Source organism: Rhinoderma darwinii, chromosome 13 (genome assembly GCF_050947455.1).
Source record: "Rhinoderma darwinii isolate aRhiDar2 chromosome 13, aRhiDar2.hap1, whole genome shotgun sequence".
Lineage (NCBI taxonomy): Eukaryota > Metazoa > Chordata > Amphibia > Anura > Rhinodermatidae > Rhinoderma > Rhinoderma darwinii.
The window spans coordinates 12856536-12877100 of record NC_134699.1 but is presented as its reverse complement, the minus strand read 5'-3'; the positions used below and the strand labels follow the sequence as shown (position 1 = coordinate 12877100).

Below are 20565 nucleotides of genomic sequence, written 5' to 3'. Positions count from 1 at the left end.
TATGTACAGTGATATAAGGGTTCCTTAGTATTCCTATTACAAAAACACGAACCTTACCACCATTGATATAAGTAATAAACAAATAGTCGCTTCAGTCCGTCTTTTTTTGGGCTGATTATTCAGAAGGTTATTTATTCCAATAAATCTTATTTTGTGATGTGGAAACCCTTAGAAACACAGATATTCATCATATAGCTGAGAAAATAAATGACAGTCCTGAATGGAGGACTCCCTCTATTAACCCAAAACTCACTGTTTGTATCCTAGGCATAAAAGGTTAATACGTTAACCTAACAATATACATTTGACCCATATCTACCACCGATTCCATGGATAGCATTTTTTATCATAAAACGAAACGACCCTTGAAATTGAGTATTTTGTTACTGTAATGTGATGCTAGAACTTCAAAATGAGAATATTAGACGCTGGTTCCTTACGTTGTCTTCAGATTGCCAAGGTTGTCTTTTATCCTGCAAACGGAAATTAGGAATTTTATTCTAGAGAATTGCTGGGCGTTGAAATAACAGATAGCACACAGACCTATTGATTTCAATGTCCATTGCGGGAAGCTCACTGCATGTCCTGTATTGGTGTACTTCACGCACCTAGTCGCCCATTGAAGTCAATGGGGGCATGAAAACCACGGACAGCGCACAGATGCATGTCCCTGTCTCACACATCAATTACATTGAAAAAAAAAAAAAGTGCTTGCAAGTGCGTAAAAAACACATGCCACATGCAAAGCACACTGATGCAAAACGCAACGCACGCGGACAGATTTACGTGCTTTTTTACGCGCGTAAATCTGTCACGCTCGTGTGAATGTAACCTAAATGTATAAGAGGTGTCAGGGCAGTGAAATCTTGCTTATACTGTGATACATTGACAAAACAAAATCACAATACTGAAGCACACACCACTAAGGCCAGGATCACACACACAGTTTTGATGCAGTTTTTGGCTCAGTTTTATTTTTTCTAGCCAAAGCCAAAAGTGGATCGAAAAGGAAGTAAAGTTATAAAGACAAGACTGATGCATCTCCTTTCTTTTGAGTCCAATTCTGTGTTTAGCTAAAATAAAAATAAAAAAACGGACCCCAAAAGTGCAACAAAAACGGCGTGTGGGATCCCAGCCTGAAGGAATTGTCCCACAATTAATTTTGAATATTTTCGTAAAAAAAAAAAATGCTTGTATCTAGATATTGCGGTTCCGTACTTGTTATGGCGCTCTCAGGTGTTCTTTTGATTCCCTATCAGATTTTCCACCTAATGTGTTAGTTTTCTTAGGCCTTGTTCACACGGCGCTAAAAAAACCTGACTTGTAAGCCAGTCAAAAACACTAGCATTTCTGCAAAACGCTTTTTAAAGTGCAGGCGGTTTTGCCCCTTTTTTCACACTTTTTGTGCCGCGTTTTCAGCGCGTTTTTTTGGAGCGTAGATAGAACTCCCATTGACTATGGGAAATAGGCGCATTTTTGACGCATTTTCGCTAAGGAATTGACCTGATGCTTCTTTTTTTTACACGACACGTTTTTTAAACACGAGTGTAAACGTATGCACTACAATGCGTTTAAAGCATGTGTTTTTGAGGCGTTTTTTGGCCTGTAAAACGCAGGAAAAACGCGTCTAATACACGCTGTGTGAACAAGGCCTGAGTGGAATTATAATATCCTTACAATTTATCCAACAGCTTTTTATCTGTCGTTTTGCCGGAAGCAATAGCGTAGTCGACTACGCTATTGCTTCCGGCAAAACTACGGATCCGTTGCACAACAGAGACAAACGGAAACCATGGGCATCGGATCCGTCACCATTGAAATCAATGGTGATGGAAACGGAAACCTGTGGTGTCTGTTCAGGGTCCCGTTCTGATGGAAAACTCAGACGGAACATCAGAACGCAATGCAGATGTGAACAGAGCCTTATATGTATAATTGCATTACTCACATGTTGGCCAGAATGAGGACACGGATCTCCAGTTTCTTCTTGCTGTTTACATGAAAAGACATAGATAAGCAGTGCTATGTAAAATAATTTGAACACTTTTTAGTGCTTGAATTTGAATTTTCTATACAGACCTGTCATGAACGCCTCCTTCGTTGACTGGGATGTTATTGAGATCGGTAAGTTTCAAGAAGTCATCGTTAAAGTAGTAAAGCTGAAGGATACAGGCCAAAAGGAAGGACGACGGAAGAAGAATCCCAGCAAACAGCTCCACCGTGCTGTACTGCTCCAAACCCAGGTCCCTCAGGCTGAGCAGAAATATAGAGAAGAATTTGTCACTAATCTTTGTCTGTCAATCCACTGTTCTATAATGTTAAAGGGGTTTTCCCATCAGAGACATTTGTGACATATCCACATGATATGTCATAAATGTCAGATAGATATGGGTCCCACCTCAGGGACCCGGACCTATCTCTAGAACGGGGCCCCCTAAACCCCGTTCTAGGTTTTCTTGCTCACACTGCCTCCCGGGCCACTTACTGATTTCATGGTCGAGAGTTACGGAAACAGCGTAGCGCAGCGAGTTACGCTGTTTCCGTAACTCCTGACCATGTAATCAGGAAGTGGCCGGGAGTCAGCATGAGAACCAAAAGCTAGAACAGGGTTTAGGGTACCCCGTTTTAGAGATAGGTGCAGGTCCCAGAGGTGGGACACGCATCTCTCTGACATTTATGACATGTCCTGTGGATATGTCATAAATGTCTCTGATGGGAAAACCCCTTTAATGATTTAATTTGACATGTGTATTTGACTTTACACATAAGTGATATAAAAACAGGCTCCCATATCGGTACATGCTTCCTCAGTAAATGTAATAGCATTTTGTCATGTGAGATAGAAGTGACAGACACTTCAAGTCTAGTCCATGCGAGAAATTCCCCTCTTATTGTTTCTCATGTATATTACTATCAATCATCTACAGCAGTGGCCAATGTTTGTAACCTGTATTATGAAGAAATGTAAGAGTCCCCGGTTTTCTTACCCCTCCTCTGACATTCCCAGGATCTGAAGGAAAAATCCAGAGATGGTCTTAAACTGGTAGACATAGACAGCAATGAGAACCACCATAGAGTAGGAAACCACAGTGATCCAGAAATACTTCAGGATTCTTCTCCACCATTCATAATGAATCTGAAAATTATACAGGCATAGCGTTGGAAAAACTTTACATTTCTCCTTTCCCACTACGCAGTCCAGCGTCTTACAAGGGTTACTAAACTCAAAAGTTGATTAAATAAAAAGCAACTTTTTAGAAATGTGACAATTCCCCTGGTACTTTTTATCACTTCATTTGGATATGTCCGATTGTTAGGGGATACTGGGAACAGGTTCGCAGATTTCTGTTTGATGTAATGGGTGGTGGTGCCGGATGACCCCAAAACATGTCTACTTTTTATAGACCAAGAGGCATACCCCTCTGTGACGGAGAGAGTTTTTCCTGTGTGAAGCACTATATTGTTCCAGGAAGACAATCAATTTTGGATGTCTTGTTGTTCTCCCACACTTGGGGACTGGACTTGGTCAGTCGGGGCTACGCTTCCTTTAAGGAAATGGATATACACATAGGAAGAAGGAGGCCAGGTCCCACATCATTTGGAGCAGGTGGCTAGAGTCCCCCCTCACCCTCCCATCCCGGTGTCCGACTTACGATGATGACGCGTCTAGTCCCCTGTGTACTGAAGGTTGGGAGGAGCGTACAAGCATAGCCCCCCATAATGAGTGTTTGTGGCCTTGAAGGGGGATGTGGCGCAGGTACGTTTTATGTCAGGCTAATTTTGTATTATTTTGTTTTTCTTTTTGTTTTCTTGCTCGTTTGTTTGTTTTGTGTTGATTTAAAAATGCAGTCTTGACGCTCAGCCTGGATATTTGTCGGGACTTCTTTATTATATTGCGTACAGGTATTAGTTCTAACCACTATGCTACCATGTGATAGGACCTCTGTTGTGCCTTAACTGTTTTTTTTCCTTCTCCTTAGGGCTCATTCAGATGAGCGTGATTTTCGTGCGTTGTTGTGCTGTGCGTTGTTGAAATAACGCACAGTACACAGACCCGTTGATTTCAATGGGTCTATTCAGACATGCGCGAGTTTTCCCCATGCGAGTGTCCGTTGCGTGAAACTCACTGCATGTCCTATATTGCTGCATTTTCACGCCCCTAGCCGCCCATTGAAGTCAATGGGTGCGTGAAAACCACGCACCGCACACGGCACCCCCTGTTTCACGCATCAATTACATTAAAAAAAAAGAAAAAAGTGCTTGCAAGGGTGTGAAAAACACATGTCACACGCAAATCACACTGATGCAAAAAATGCAACGCACACTGACAATTTACGGGCGTTTTTTACGCCCATAAATCTGGCATGTAAATCTGTCATGTCATCAAATCTGACCGTAGCCTGAGCAGAATACCATGGACAATCCTAAATGTGGAGTTGAGCCTGATTCACGCAAATATGTCCATTTTGCGTCCACAATAAACCCCACCGTTTTTCATGCGTTGCAGGTCCGTGTGGCATGAGTGTTTGATCCGTGTGGCATCAGTTTTTCACATCACTGTTGGTGCACATTTTTATTTATTTTTTCTCTGCATTTCTTTAGCAACTTTTGCGTGAAACATGGACAGCGCACGGATGACGTCCTTGTGCTGTGCATGATATTCACGCAATCATAGACTTCAATGGGCGCGTGGTCCGCAAAAATGGACTAGAATACGACATGCGGTGATTCTCACGCAGCGGAAATAGCCCCATTGATTTGCATAGGTCTGTGTGCTGTCCGTTGCTTTAACGGACAGCACATGGACGTATATAACATTCATTCTTTTACAGATTTTTTTCATACTGTGGGCCCTGCGTGGCCATCAAATAACTCACCCTATATAACTTATTTGCATTCCTAAATAAAAAATTTTGTTGATTAAAAAATAAAAGGATCTTTTCAGTTGCTAATGTAATACTGGACCACCCAGTACTCAATAGATTATAACTCTGTAACGCACATGAAAACAATTACACAAGGTCCATTAGTAGAGCAAGTAAATACATACTTTACCTGAATGGATTTTGTATGGGTAGACCCTTAGTTACCCTTAGACCCAAGTGTTGACAATACTATTATTATGGGCGTTCACAACTACAGCGCAGGGGGAAAAGATCTCTGTGATCAGGAATTTTAAATGGAAGCGCTAAGGCTTCGTTCACATCTGCATCAGGGCTCCGTTCATGGGTTCCATCGGAGATTTCCGTCAGGGGAACCCATGAATGAAGCCCTGATGCAGATGTGAACGAAGCCTTAGCTATATGTGCTATCTGATTTGAGTTGTTCTCACCTTGTACAAAGACACACAGAACAGGAACAGCACAATGTAGAGGATCTTATATACCACAACCTTCCCGCTAAAACTGACGACAAAAAACATGACACCGCAAAAGTAAATCCAGTATTTCACCAGGGTACCGCGCACCAAGGAGCCCACCATCTCCATGAACGCATTTGGAGGTTCTTCGGTTTCTGCGAAAAGCAAAATAAAATATCATCTGTAAAGTTTTTGGAAAACGAGGATTACCTTTTTGAGAAGAACACCCCTTCATCTAGACCACATTTCCCGTGACATTCTGTTCCATCATATACTATGTATACTGGTCATCTTCTTTAAGGTGACCACGACCACTAGAAGACAATTTTTTTTATGTCATTCTGGGTAATTGTCTTAAAGACGTTTGACTGTCTATGAACGACTAGTATATCAGAAGTCAATAAGCTTCTCATTGACTATAAACATTGCTCATGATGTATACTCATAATATGAATTATAAATAATTGTAATAAATAATCCAAGTACAAATACATATAACACAGTGTTTTTATATTACTTGTGGGAGTGAAGTAAACTTATGCCTAGCTGAATCTAAATTAAATATTAGTACTGGCTAAACTCCCACCCAACAATACTACACGTATAGCACAAAAGTAAACATTTTTGCTTGCATTAAGAAGTTATTGTATTTTATACTCGATGAAATAGACAAAACTTTTTAGTAGACACATTGGGCTCACCCTTCAGCTATACAGAACAAGTTCATGTCCACATTTAATTTAGTGTCAACTTTGAGGTTATCCTTGCGCACGTGTCACATCATCAATAACATCTGATTTGTCAAATAGCCCAAAAGAGTAATAGACCCAATGAGCAATGGATGCACAAGTGGGAATCGCCCTCTGAAGAAACTTATTGGGGCCTATTAAGGCTAGACATCATCAGAATCTGGGCCCACCAATGGGTATGGCTGGTAGGCTGGTCTTCAACTAGACCTAACCATTCCAAATGTAACTTTTGTGAGAAAAATAGACAGCTAAAGAGTTAAAAAAAAAAGATTAGAATGATTGATCGCTGGTAATTTTACGAAGCCTGACAGCTTTAGGGGCTTGCTGTACAAAACGACTCGGTGCGATGATTTCTAACACAAAGTTTATGACTCTAGTAAGGGACTACTTTCCCTCCATCCACTGCTGCCTACTAACCACTTTCTTCCACCAGAACCGCTTTCAACGATTCCTTTTCTCCTTCCAGATGACGCTCTTTCAGATTCTGCCTTAACAATGTCCAGAAAATAAAGGCATAGAAAATCTGAAAAAACAAGTAACCTAGTTAATTCTGCGTAATTTGATCCACAGAGAACAACCAAGAAGCTGTTTGGTCTCACCTTTAGTCCAAGATGCCCACAAGGCATATTATATGGCTTCAAGTCAAAGTCGATAAGGACAGCTGTGGGTATTCCAGGGAACAGTTCTTCTTGGGAAATATTGAGACCAACAAAAAAATTTTGGACCACTAATATGTTTGCATAAGAAGCCAAAAATGGGGCACTTAGCATGGCGTAACGACGCCGATCCCGTGTCATCCAGATTACACACGACCATATTAACAAGACAAACGTCAACCAGCTGTTGTGTGTGATACTCCAAATCTAGGAAACAACGGCGCCTTATTAATAATGAAAATAACACAGTCATCGTGATAATTCCTGATAACTCATTAGGGGAGGCAATAAGGCTTCGTTCACATCTGCTCCGTCATGGAGTCCAAACTGAAACAAACGGAAATCATAGGTTTCCGTTTATATCACCATTGATTTCAATGGTGACGGATCCGGTGCAAATGGTTTTCTTTTGTCACTGTTGTGCAGTGGTTCCGTCGTATTGACAGAATGAATAGCGCAGTCGACTATGGTATTTATTCCGTCAAAACGACAGAACCCTCGCACAACGGTGACAAACGGAAACCATTTGCATCGCATCCGTCACCATTCAAACCAATGGTGATGCAAACGGAAAGCTATGGTTTCCGTTTGGATTCCCTTCATGGGTTCCCCTGATGGAAAGGTTTGACGGAACCCATGAACGGAGCCCTGACGCAGATGTGAACGAAGCCGATGAAGAAAATGAATAGCCAATAATTATCCTACTTTTAAGCCGAGATTTGATGTCTTGAATTAGCAGACGAGAGATCCTGATTGCCAGATTTACTGTTCTGGTTCCTGTCAGGTGCAGTGTTATCATGGAGACCTCGTGTGGCTACAAATTACCAAATATATGGATGGACTTCTACACACACGACCGCCACTATTCAAGCCAGATATGAAGTAGATATTTTTATATTTAGTCAATTGGATCAAACAAAAGGTCTTTATGATAATACTGAACCTGACAGAAATCAGAAGGGGACAATTTGTCATCAGAATCTCCGCTTTGCAAACTCAGGCTTTGGTCCTGTTGCTTCGAGTAATCATACGTCAGCATAGAAGTGAGATATTAAAAAATGGTTTAGGACGGTCAGAACACAAGAAAACTATGACAAGCTTCTTACCAGACAAGATTACATAAAATATTTCCTACTGTTAGGCCTCCTGCACACTGCCGTGCCCGTAATCACAGTCTGTCATCAAGAGCACGGCTGGCCGCTGGCGGCCGCAGACAGACACCCGCATTTTTGGCCTGGGCTCCCATATTTAGTATGGGAGAACGGTCCGTAAAAAGCAAAAGATAGGACATGTCCTACCTTTTGCGGAGGTTTTCTACGGCCCGGACGACTTCCCGCAAATATACGGGAAGGTGTCTGTGGTCAATAGAAATGAATGGGTCCGTAACTACGGGCGAATTCTACGGTCGTGTGCATGGGGCCTAAGCCCGTTTTGTTGGCGATGTAAATCTAATGCTGGATCTCTGTACCATACCTGGTGGGAATGTTCTGAGATTAAACCATTCTGGAAATCCGTTAGAGACGAAATTACAAAGACTACACAAGTTCAGGTCCCATTTTCTTCGAAAAATCTGCCTGCTTGGACTACTATTGTTCATCACATATTAAAAACTGCTTGATGGCCGCAGCTCGATTACTGGTCCCCCTACCTTGTCACATTGGATTTACAAATGTGACCAAATTTACAGGTTGGAACAAATCGGCCACTGGGACACCCGCACACACTCCAAATTTTTTCAAATCTCGGGACCATGGATTAAATATAGACGCCTCGATATGGTGTAGAGATCTGGCAAGATACTGCACAGCTTTTTATGTTTTTCTGACGGTGTACATTAAGGGGCCTCTTCATTTTCTTCTAGGTCTCCTTTAAAAGACTGATGGAGGATAACAGTACTGATGTAATCTATTCATTTGTATCTACGCCTACATCAGTATACGTATCCCCTTCATACATAATACGCAATCTTACCATCATGACAATCAAGGCACTGACGTAACTCTGCCGCATGATAAACTGGCCAAGGACGGCCATCCCACTGGGCTTGGACTCTGCTGGAGTGATCTCCTCGGCTTCCTCCGTCTCTGAGTGACATGAAACACAAAATATGTTCTCTAAACACAGCTAACAAAACCTCGGCGATATTTATTTCTTAGCGCACACGAGGTAAAAACCAGAGAATTAACCGTAAAGCTTATTGCGGCAAACTGACCTGACTCCACAGTTTTTTCCTCATCTTCAAGGTATATGGGCACAGAGAAATCATGTGCTTGCTGTACTTCACATTTCAGCAGCGGCAATTCTTGCCACCCATTTGGCATCAGATATTCAGGCTAAAAATAAGGGTAAAACCAAAATCAAAATGTATAATGCACAATGATCCCCACCATTCACATGGTGTATACGTTTTTTATACAAACGTGGACCATTTTCTGTTTACGTTTTTTTATAGCCTATACATTTAGCATTAGCTCATACGTCGGTATACGTTTCTGTCCATTTTTACCTAAAAAAAAGGTACATGTTTTTTTTTTAAGTGAACACTGATAGAAAAAAAAATAAAAAAATTAAATAATAGATTTATTGTATGTAAACGGGTACAAACCTATAGCATTACGTTTGCATACGTCGTCCATTGAGATCAATGCTAAAAATAACGTTACATCGCGTATACGTTTTTTTGAAGTACAGAATAGCACAGCAGACTCCTCTTTTCAGTACTTTAAAAAAACAGTAACCCAATGTAAACCATGACAAACAAAGACCAAACGGACGCTATTTTGGTCCACGTTTGACCCAATATAGTGTGTATATATACGCTGAGCTATACGTTTCAATAATAAAAAGTGTTTAAAAACGTATACGCCCGGCGGATAGCACAAACGCGATGTGAATACAATTGCAGATTGCTCCACAAAAAAAATCATCTTGTTTTAAGGGAAATTGAATTTTATAATTTTCTATAAGTAGCAGAGGGTTATGGACAAAATTACAGGTCTGTCTCAGATAAAACAGAAAAAAAAGTGTATAAAACAGCAGCCATAGGGGGGAAAGATAGAAAACAGTCAAGTCTTCACATGCAAAATGATTGTTTATTTTCACTTGGATTAGTTAACCCAGGGGTCTCAAACTTGGCCGGGTAAGTGGGCCGCATATAGAAAAAATGGGAAGTTGACGGGCCGCATTACTTTCAAATATGATACAATACAAAATTATTGTTAATCAATTCATTATTTGAACTACTATAACACTATATACCGCAGTGCCCTCTGTAGATGCTGCCACAGTGCCCTCTGTAAATGCTGCCACAGTGCCCTCTGTAGATGCTGCCACAGTGCCCTCTGTAGATGCTGCCACAGTGCCCTCTGTAGATGCTGCCACAGTGAAGTCAGGGGCTTGCCCAGAGCTGGAGTCCCAGAGAGGAGCCGCTTCTAGCACTCTGCCTGGGATTCCAGCTCTGTTCCTGACATCACTGTCCATATATGTCAGGGGCAACCCCAGAGCTGGAGTCCCGGGCAGAGCGCTAGTGGGCTCTTCCTGGGACTCCAGCTGTGCTCCTGACATCACTGGGACTCCTGCTGTGGGGAAGCCCCTGACATCATTGTCGATGTATGAACAGCGATGTCAGAGGCCTCCCCAGAGTCCCAGAGCAGAGCCTACACTAGCGCTCTGCCCGGGACTCCGGCTCTGGGGAAGCCCCAGATATCGTGTGTCCAAATATGGACACCGATGTCAGGGAATTCCACAGAGTCCCGGAGCAGAGCCTATACAAGCGCTCTGCCCGGGACTCCGCTCTGGGGAAGACCCTGACACACTGTCCATATATGGACAGCGATGTCAGGGAATTCCACAGAGTCCCGGAGCAGAGCTTGTACTAACGCTCTGCACGGGACTCCGGCTCTGGGGAAGCCCCAGACATCGCTATTCATATGTGGACAGCGATGTCAGGGAATTCCAGAGTCTCGGAGCAGAGCCTATAATAGCGGCTCTGTGTCCCGCAGGCCGCGTGCTTGAGACCCCTGAGTTAACCCCTTAATGACCAACCTATTTTAGACCTTAATGACCAAGCAATTTTTTACGTTTTTCCATCAACTTTTTTATTTTTGCATCGACATAGCTGTATAAAATAAAGTCACAACATTTTGGGGTACATATAATTTATTGATTAACTTTTAGTAACTTTTTTGGGGGGTAATGGAAAAATACCCATAAATTTCGCTACTCTTTTTTGCGTCTTAAATTTACGCCGTTTACTGTGTGGTATAAATAACATAATAACTTTATTCAGTGGGTCATTACGATTGTGGCGATATGTTTTACTACTTTTACACAGTAAAAACATTTGATTTTGTGTCGCCATGTTTTAAGAGCCATAATTGTTTTATTTTTAGGCCGATGCAGCTGCATGAGGGCTTGTTTTTTGCGGGACAACTTTTAGTTTTTATTAGTACCATTTTGGAGTACATGCGACTTTTTGATACATTTTTATCACATTTTTTTGAAGGCAGGATGAACAGAAAACATCAATTCTGGCATTGTTTTTTATTTTATTTTTTACGGCTTTCACCGTGTGGCTTAAATAACATAATAACTTTATAGGTGGAGTCGTTATGGACATGGCGATACCAAATATGTGTAATGTTTTTAAAAAAAAATAGTTTTTTCATATTAAAGTATTTTATAAGGGAAAAAGCGGGTTTTTAATTTTTTTTTATTTGGGATTTTTATTTATTATTAACTTTATTAAACTTTTTGATAACTTTATTTTTAGTCCCATTAGGAGACTTCACTATGCGATCTTCTGATCGCTTTTATAATACACTGCAATACTTCTGTATTGCAGCGTATTATTGCCTGTCAGTGTAAAACTGACAGGCACCTGCTAGGTCATGCCCCAGGCATTGCCTAGCCGGCATCCACCACAGGCAGACCTGGGGGCCTTTGTTAGGCCACCGGCTGTTATAGAAGTGACTGCAATTGCAGGTTGCTGATGGGGTGAGAGAGGGAGCTCCCTCCCTCCAAAACCACTTGGATGCGGCGCTCGCTATCGAGCGCCGCATCTAAGGGGTAAAACGGGTACGATCCCACTCATTAGAGTAGATGCCCGGCTGTCTTTAGACCGCCCGACACCCGCTTTAGCCGGCACAGGACACCCGTGCCGGGCTTATGTCACAGCGCCGTGAAAAGGCGGTGCTCTGGCATAAGTACAGTTAACAGCTGCCGTGAAAAGGCGTATTGGCGGTCATCAAGGGGTTACAATTCAAATAAAGTTGATTTAAAAAAAAAATATATATATATATCATAATTTACCAAATAATTTAAGCTGTTTTCAAAAATAAAAAATGTTGAGAAAAGTGAGCGGGTTAACCATAAAGTGCGGGTCCACCAACGGGCAAATTTACACCAGAATTCAATTTCTGGTCTTAGGATAGTCCAAAATGTGCCAAATTAATTAAGAGGCGTGCGCCTCCTAATAAAATTTGCGCGTTTCACTCTGACGTATTTTCGTTTAAGACTGGCATATGAAACGCCAGTCTTAATAAATTCCCCTCAGTGTCCCTTTAATGGCTACCACTGTCAACTGACTTCAGCTGAATACAGAACATCCTCTATGGTTCCTTAAAAAACCATTAATGGCACATACAGAAGACCAATATGTTGTAAAATTCTTGTTTTTTTCCTCCATTTCCAGCCCCGTATGCTTTTAAAATTTGTGAAAAAAAATCAATATAAAACACTCACTTGTATGAGCTCAGCATTTGAGGTCCAAAGTATTTCATCCAAACGGTGATCATCTTTTGGGCAGTTTTCTTTTCTAAGTGTAGGTTCCTCCTTTAAAAGATAAATACAGAATTAGGGCCTGTTCACATCAGCGTTGGCTTTCTGTTCCGGGGTTCCGTCGGAGGCTTCCGTCGGGTAAACCCCGCAACAGAAAGTGAAAGTTAAACCACAGCTTCCGTTTCAGTCACCATTGATATCAATGGTGACGGAAACATCGCTAATGGTTTCCATTCATCACCATTGCGGCAGGTTTTCGTTTTAACGACGGAATCAATAGCGGAGTCGACTGCGCTATTGATTCCGTCGGAAAAACAGAAATCTGCCGGAATAGTGACGAACGGAAACCATTAGCGATGTTTCCGTCACCATTGACATCAATGGTGACTGAAACGGAAGCTGTGGTTTCACTTTCACTTTCCGTTGCGAGTTCACCCGACGGAAACCTCCGACGGAACTCCGGAACGGAAAGCCAACGGTGATGTGAACAGGCCCTTAAAGATATTTCCAATGTAACACTGATAACTTTGAGCAATGGAATAATTTTGTGACCTACCATTGGAAGTTTAGCCCATTGCTGCACCAACATAACCAATGTATAATATAGAACCAGCAGCATAAATGGGTTTGTGAAAACTGGCCAGTGCAGATCTTGGTGAAGATGGATCATCCATAATTCCGTCTGATTGGTCCTGATAATTGCGGTCATCCCAAAAAGCCTAGCCATCGAGAATACATAAGTATATTTTGCAATAATCAGAACAACACATCAAAAAGTTATAAAAAAAAAAGTTGTACTGGGTATCACTGGACTCCAGTCACTTTTCTGCGGAGATCATTTAGATATTCGGACTGGGCATACATTGCCACTGGATGAATAATTACAAGTTTACCCATGTGTGAACATACCGACAGAAAAACCCCGCTGTTCTTAAAGGGTAACTAAACGTTCAACAAACTTCTGACGTGTTATAGTGACATGTCAGAAGTTTTGATTGGTGGGGGTCCGAGCACTGAGACCCCCATAGAGCGCTAAAACAAAAGCAGCAGAAGTGCTCGTGTGAGCCGCTTTGTTTCTGTTCGGCTTTTTCCGGAAATCAATGTATCGGAGTACAAAGTCTATGAGCCCATACTCTGGAAAAAGCCGAATAGAAACAAAGCGGGAGAGCGCTCACACAAGCACTTCTGCCGCTTTGTTTTAGCGATCAGTAGGGGTCTCCGTGCTCGGATCCCCACCAATCCAAACTTCTGACGTGTCACTATGACATGTCAGAAGTTTGTTGAACGTTTAGTTCCCCTTTAAAAAGCCAAGTGGGTGATTACAGATTGATGCATTTTATCACGCAATCATCTACGTGTACCCCAAATAGAAAGGGACAGTCGAAAGATGCTCAAAAACTGGTCCAGCAAATCAAAAATAATTATTTTATAAAAAAAAAAAAATGCAAGCAATAATAATTAGAAATCTTACCTTGCGTACAAATCCTGAGGAGGAATTACTTCTTGAAAGTAAGGGAGCTGATAAAGATAGACGGCAGTCAAGTGACCAGCGCTAAAGATTGCAGCCAAGACACAGAGACTGCTGAAAACCACTAGGCTTACACTGCGGTTACATGCCCACCAGGAACACAGAACCAGGAAGATGAAAAAATACAAGGCAGAGGTCACAGAAGGTAAAATAATACCTGAGGAAGACAAACAGGAGCGGTTACTGCAATATACAGAACATGGATTAAAGGTTCACACTGGGGCTGAGCAATTATTTGAAAAATAATCAGAATTCAGCGCAATTAATTGACGTTATCTTGTGAATTTCCGCTTTAGCAATTATTTTCTCCCGGTTTAAACTGTATCTGCATCTTCAGGACGCAGATACAGTTGAATTCAATTGTAGAGCATCTACCATTCACCATGTATCACGGGACGCGTGGCAGTGACATCATCACGACGTCATCTGAGTCGTGCTGCACTGACCAGAGGAGCAGAGGGATCTCCTCCACTCGTCAATGGAACGGGGTTAGGGGAGTATGTATATTATTATTTTTATCAGGCATTGTTAGGGACAGCTGTGGGGGCATTATACAGCGTGGGGACAGCTACGAGGGACTTTATACTGTGTGGGGTGCAGGGGGCATTATACTGTGTGATGGCAGCTATAGGGGCATTAGGCTGCGTGGAAGACAGTTATGGGGGCATTATACTGTGTGGGAGCAGCTATGGGGCATTGTACTGTGTGGGGGCAGCTATGGGGCATTATACTGTGTGAGAGCAGCTATGGGGCATTATACTGTGTGGGGGCAGCTATGGGGCATTATACTGTGTGGGAGCAGCTATGGGGCATTATACTGTGTGGGGGCAGCTATGGGGCATTATACTGTGTGGGAGCAGCTATGGGGCATTATACTGTGTGGGGGCAGCTATGGGGCATTATACTGTGTGGGGGCAGCTATGGGGCATTATACTGTGTGGGAGCAGCTATGGGGCATTATACTGTGTGGGGGCAGCTATGGGGCATTATACTGTGTGAGAGCAGCTATGGGGCATTATACTGTGTGGGGGCAGCTATGGGGCATTATACTGTGTGGGGGCAGCTATGGGGCATTATACTGTGTGGTGTCAGGGTATATATTACATACAGTAGTATACAACAGGCTCAGGGGATAAACATGAATTCAATGATGTGGCATTTAAATAGGGGGCGTGGCATGCAAAAAGGGGTGTTGCCTAAATAATCCCTCTTTAATCGTAATCGAGGTTACAGGTTCAATTAATCGTGATTAACTATTCACACTATACATTCATCCCTCTAAACCCCCAAAAAATAAAAAAATTATATATCTCGCCAACATTTTTTGCAATGCTGCACACAGATTGTAATAAATCCCAGCAGTCTCTGTGCCAATGGAAGCCACTTGTCAACGTGAAATAATGCGTCTTTAACAAGAAAATATTCCTTTTTGATAATGGAGATTGCTGATTCAGCAGGTGATCTCTATCATCTACTTTCTATCATAGATCAGAGCAGACGGACGCTGTGACCCGATCATGTTCATCCCCAGCCTGGACAATTCTCTGTACCATTTCATTACTTTAGGGGAACCCGGTTATGTCTTAATGTAAAGTAACATTTAGCGGGAGTATTTCCAAGTTGTACAGTGACGGGAAAATCCGACTGTAGGAAAAATGATTCCACTAATTATTTTTCATAAAATTTTCCATAAATGTTTAATGAAGTCCGCATGGGTTATCAGGGAGTTGGACGGGAAGGAGGGGGCATTTGTATGAAGCACAACCTAAAATGGAACATTTATATTAAGATTTAGCATTTTTCAACATTGTTATCAGACAGGAATCAGAGCGATTGTTATTATACGCGGACGGTAAATTAGGGAATTGCTGCGGGGGGGTTATGGGGGGCTTGAATGTAATACCAAAAAAAGTATGCCTGCTATTTTGTATTAAAAAACTACCTGACAGGCCGAGTAGAAGAGTGACCACCACTTTTCCGGCAGTCGTAAACAGTGCCTCAAACAAAATCTTCATTCCAGAGATGATGGCCGTCATCTTCTCCATGAGTTTTGCTCGAGGATCATTGACGTCCTTATCCAGGGTGTCTTCATCTGTTGAAAAATCTGTCTCATTCTCACTATCTTCTGTCTCACTTTCTATCTCAGATTCCTGTGGGAAAAAATAAAAAAATAAAATGATGATTCTCAACTTCATACAGTATCCACTCACAACAGGCTTAATATACAGAACACTTTATTTAATCTGGCATCATTGGGACCACACAGATGTATATTTATTAAAAAGACATTTAACGGGGTTTTCCCATCAGGGACATTTATGATATATCCACAGAATATGTCAAATGTCAGATAGATGCGGGTCCCACCTCTGGGGCCAGCACCTATCTCTAGAATTGTTGCTTTATATATCAAATATATGCAACGGTTTGATCTCACAAGAAGCCTTTCGGAATGTAAGTCGGTTAAGTAGTTAGACGTTTGGTGAAATCAACAAATTATTACTGAATTGTAGCGCTGCGGCTCTTCTTTTTCTGGATTTAGTACCTTATAATGTCTTTGCTGAGGCAGAATTATACTGACATCTAGTGGAGACGCGCAAGTACTGACAGGAAAGAGAACAAAACTATACACCGGTTGCTCAAATCATAAGTTCACTTTTTAACATGGTTTTAGTTTATAAATGGATCTAACCAACATAGTTCACACAATTTTATGGCTCTGATTTTGACGTAGAAACTGCGTTGGAATCAGCGCCAAAAAAAGGACGAAATCGCCCCCCATCGATTTCAATGGGAGGCAGAAGCGGGTTTTTTCCCCCTAGCGGCTTTTGGCCGCTCGCTGAAAAAACAACAGGAGCATGTTCTTTCTTGCTGCAATTTCCGTCTCTGACCTCCCATTAAAATCAACGGGAGGCAGAAAAAACCTGCGGCACTCGTTTCTGAGCGTTTTTTTGCAGCATTTTTTTGCTAGTGGCCCTTGCATTAGAATCAACGGCCACCGGCAAAAAGTGCAAATGAAAACGACGAGAAAAAAAAAGCGCAGGCAGTTCAAAATCTGCCTCAAAGTTTCTGAAGGAATTCTGAGGCAGATTTTTTTTGGCTGCAAAAATGAACGGGGCCTAAAAATGTGAGTAACCCTAATCGTAAGCTCACAGATTTTCATTGAATTACTCATCTTGTAGCGGAGTTATAGCTGGTCTTACAGCCCAAGGATACATTCAGATTTCCACTAGTTACTATTGTGACCAGCATGCCCCTAACAGCTAAGCCGTGCTCATATAACATCATGTTTTCTGCTGCGCTGCATTCTTGGAGTGATAGGTTTTCAGAAGCCGTGCCCACTGAGGACATTTTTCCCTCAAGGATTTACCTTTATCACTCTGTCTTTGAGTAGGGATGACCTTAGCATAGAAAAACCAGAGCAGATGAACTTCTGCAGAAATGAATAACACTAAGTTATCGATCGTAGATCCTGTATAAATGGAAGCCAATTGGATGAGCTCACCTCATCTTCTTCTTCTTCCTCCTCGCTGCTCACACGAACACTAATTTTGGGAGCTCCAGATTTCACTAGTTTTTTACAGGCCCTTCGGATAAAGTATCCAGAAAACATAATGCCGATATCGGAGGCCAACAGTCGGACTATGTTCCAAGCATCGACATTGCTGAGTCTATAGGAAAGAAAAGCGAACTGATAAATTCTTCATTGTCATCTCTCCCCCGTACAACCTCCTGTGACACCAGGGCGGCGATATAAATTTAGTGCTTTTTTTTCTACAAAAGTGAGAATATAAGAATTTTCACATCTGATCTCCCTCTGCACCCAGTCACGTTATTGGTCAACTCTGTGAGGTGAAGTTTAGGGTCCCTGGAATGCAGACATTTTTGAGCTCCCTCGTTCTGGTGATTTTGTGAAGATACATGCATGTAGACATTAGTGTCATGTAGGAACTCTGCACATTTTGAACTTTTATTTCTAGGGGGTGTTGTGCGTCTCAGGCTCTGCTTTAGCCAGACTTCTAGCAACAAACGTGAATTTACAACATCTCGAGATGCAACTGTAACAATAAAGGACAAGACAGAGAAATGGCACACCTATTATTACAATGTACTAAATATTTTTGGTAGCCAATGGAGAAATAAGTAAAATAAAATCGTTTAAAGCCAATAGTACAGAGGCAGGTAGAGTGTAACACCAAATACAGTGGAGGTAACCAAAAATCGCACAAAATGAATAAAAGACAAGGTTGAGCAAGTAGGGGGAAGGAAGAAGAAAAAACGGGCCGGGGAATCGGTTCGGGGTGTGCCTCTGGATAAGGGGAAACAGAGTCCTAGGCCTCAAGGATAAGGTAGGGACTGAAACATGCATTTTATGTATTTTTTACAAAACCTTATTCTTTGGTGCAAATTTGCAAGAATGCGCCCATGAATATAAATAGCTTGGTGGAATTTTCACAATATCCTGGGTGTTGACATGCAGATATTTTTTTTTTCAATGTAAAATGATGATTTTGTGTATGTCAAAATGTGAAAATTGTCCTGGCAGTGAAAGTGCTAAGGCAACATTTTCAGAGGAATACACATATTGATGTACCGGTATATCATCTATTACTTAGGTCTTATTTCATGTATAATATAATGTATCACTCATGATCTAGTCATCTGCATGCATTAACTCCTACTCTGGGTATGTGAATGAAACACACAAAGGAAATTAAGGACCTTAAAGGGGTTTTCCAGCCAGTAATAATTGATGGCCTATCCTCGGGATAGGCCATCATTAGCCGATGGGTCAGGGCCCGAATCCCATGACCACCGCCGATCAGCTATTTTGCTGGGGGTGTAACGCTTGTACGAGAGCTGCTTCTCCTTCATTTCTTCTTGCTCACTGTGAATCTTTGACACGCATTTAGCGGCGATCCACAGTTATTGCAGCCTTTCCCATTCACTTCAATGGGAGAAGAAGCTGCAATACCTGTGAATTGCTGCTACATCCGTGTCGAAGATTCACAGTGAGCAAGAAGAAATGAAGGGGAAGCAGCTCTCGTACAAGCGCTGCACCCCCAGCAAAATAGCTGATCAGCCTGATCAGGTCCTGGGAGTTGGACCCTGATTAATGGTCTATCCTGAGGATAGGCCATCGATTATTACTGGCTGAAAAACCACTTTACCGATTACACAAAAATGATCGACTTAAATGCCTGATGAAAATGTACAAAAAATGAATTGTCTATTGTTGATCGTCAGTACTACAGCTATGAGATTTTTATGAACAATTCTCGTTTACCGCAGGCGCATTAAGAAAGTCCTTACGTCTCCGGCCACCTTCAGAGCTGCACATTGTTACAACTGCTTCATCTTATCTCAGAATCAACCTACTATGACTCTGTTATCTGACACTCGCCAGCAAATCCACTCACTATTCTCAAGAGAAATAACCGGGAGAGTAGGATTGGCAGACAATGTATCTCTACAATTCTAGTATTTGGTTGAAATAGGTTTGACACATTGATAAAACCAGAATCGTTCTTACCTCATAATTCCAAAGTGTTTCAGGATTTCTTCCCAGAGGTAATCTGAAGAGGCAGCAACAAAAACAGAATCATTGTAGGAAACACATTGCCCATACATTATAAGGCCCCGTGCACACGACCGTAATTTTCGTCTGCAATTACGGACCATAGTTGCAGATAAAAATACGGTTCCATTCATTTCTATGGCCCATGGACACCATCCTGTATATTTATGGGAATGTGTCCGGGCCCTAGAAAGGCTCCGTAAAAAATAGGACATGTCCTATTTTTTGATTTTACGGTCTGTGCTCCAATACTTTATAATGGGAGCACGGCCGGCAAATGCGGATGACTGTACGGGAACGGTTGTGTGCACGGGGACTAATAGTAGGCAGTTTTTGCATTGCCCAGATGACCGTTATTAGTATTGTGATCAATTTTATTTCGTGTCTGCATCCAAAATATTTTTTGATATTTATGACATATCCACAGGACATCGTATCGTGGAGTCAGCGTGAGCACAAAAAGCTAGAATGGAGTTTAGGGGCCCCCGTTCTAGAGAAGTGCGGGTCCCAGAGGTGGGACCCTCATCTATCTGACATTTATGACATATCCTGTAGATGTGTCAGAAATATCTCTGATGGGAAAATCCCTTTAAAGGGGCTTTCCTAATAACATTTATCACCTATCCATGATAAGTGTTAGATTGCTGGGGTCTCCACCGTTAGTATCCCAACGATCACTAGTATCACTAGCTTGTAAATCATGAGGAGAAATTGTAGTGAGCGGTGGTGCAGCTTGTACTAATGCTTTAAAGTATATTCACGCATTAAAGTCATATTACGCTGTTTGCTGTGATTTGCGCAAGATGGCAATATGACGACAACGTGTGAATATACCCTTATGCAGTTATGTGGGAGACACTGAAACAGCCGACATCGTGTGTTATTTTGCAATTTTTTTAAAATATAAAAACATTAAT

At 41.8% G+C, this 20565-nt stretch overlaps 1 protein-coding gene across 10 annotated transcripts in view; it reads right to left on the bottom strand.

Moving 5' to 3' along the window:
• The window catches only part of LOC142666727 (piezo-type mechanosensitive ion channel component 2-like), a 224171-nt gene that overhangs the window by 60448 nt on the left and 143158 nt on the right, over nucleotides 1-20565 (bottom strand). For 8 of the 10 annotated variants that reach the window (XM_075846886.1, XM_075846883.1, XM_075846882.1 and 5 more), the window contains 15 exons: nucleotides 19604-19646; nucleotides 17576-17741; nucleotides 16013-16220; nucleotides 14014-14227; nucleotides 13099-13261; nucleotides 12507-12596; nucleotides 8977-9097; nucleotides 8736-8848; nucleotides 6708-6971; nucleotides 6526-6631; nucleotides 5333-5514; nucleotides 2988-3136; nucleotides 2080-2253; nucleotides 1949-1990; nucleotides 441-473 (listed from right to left, as the gene is read on the bottom strand). In XM_075846886.1, coding sequence (XP_075703001.1) covers nucleotides 441-473; nucleotides 1949-1990; nucleotides 2080-2253; nucleotides 2988-3136; nucleotides 5333-5514; nucleotides 6526-6631; nucleotides 6708-6971; nucleotides 8736-8848; nucleotides 8977-9097; nucleotides 12507-12596; nucleotides 13099-13261; nucleotides 14014-14227; nucleotides 16013-16220; nucleotides 17576-17741; nucleotides 19604-19646 — 2068 coding nt within the window. The remainder of the gene's footprint in view (nucleotides 1-440; nucleotides 474-1948; nucleotides 1991-2079; nucleotides 2254-2987; nucleotides 3137-5332; nucleotides 5515-6525; nucleotides 6632-6707; nucleotides 6972-8735; nucleotides 8849-8976; nucleotides 9098-12506; nucleotides 12597-13098; nucleotides 13262-14013; nucleotides 14228-16012; nucleotides 16221-17575; nucleotides 17742-19603; nucleotides 19647-20565) is intronic. The other 2 variants (XM_075846890.1, XM_075846891.1) reach the window with 2 other exon arrangements.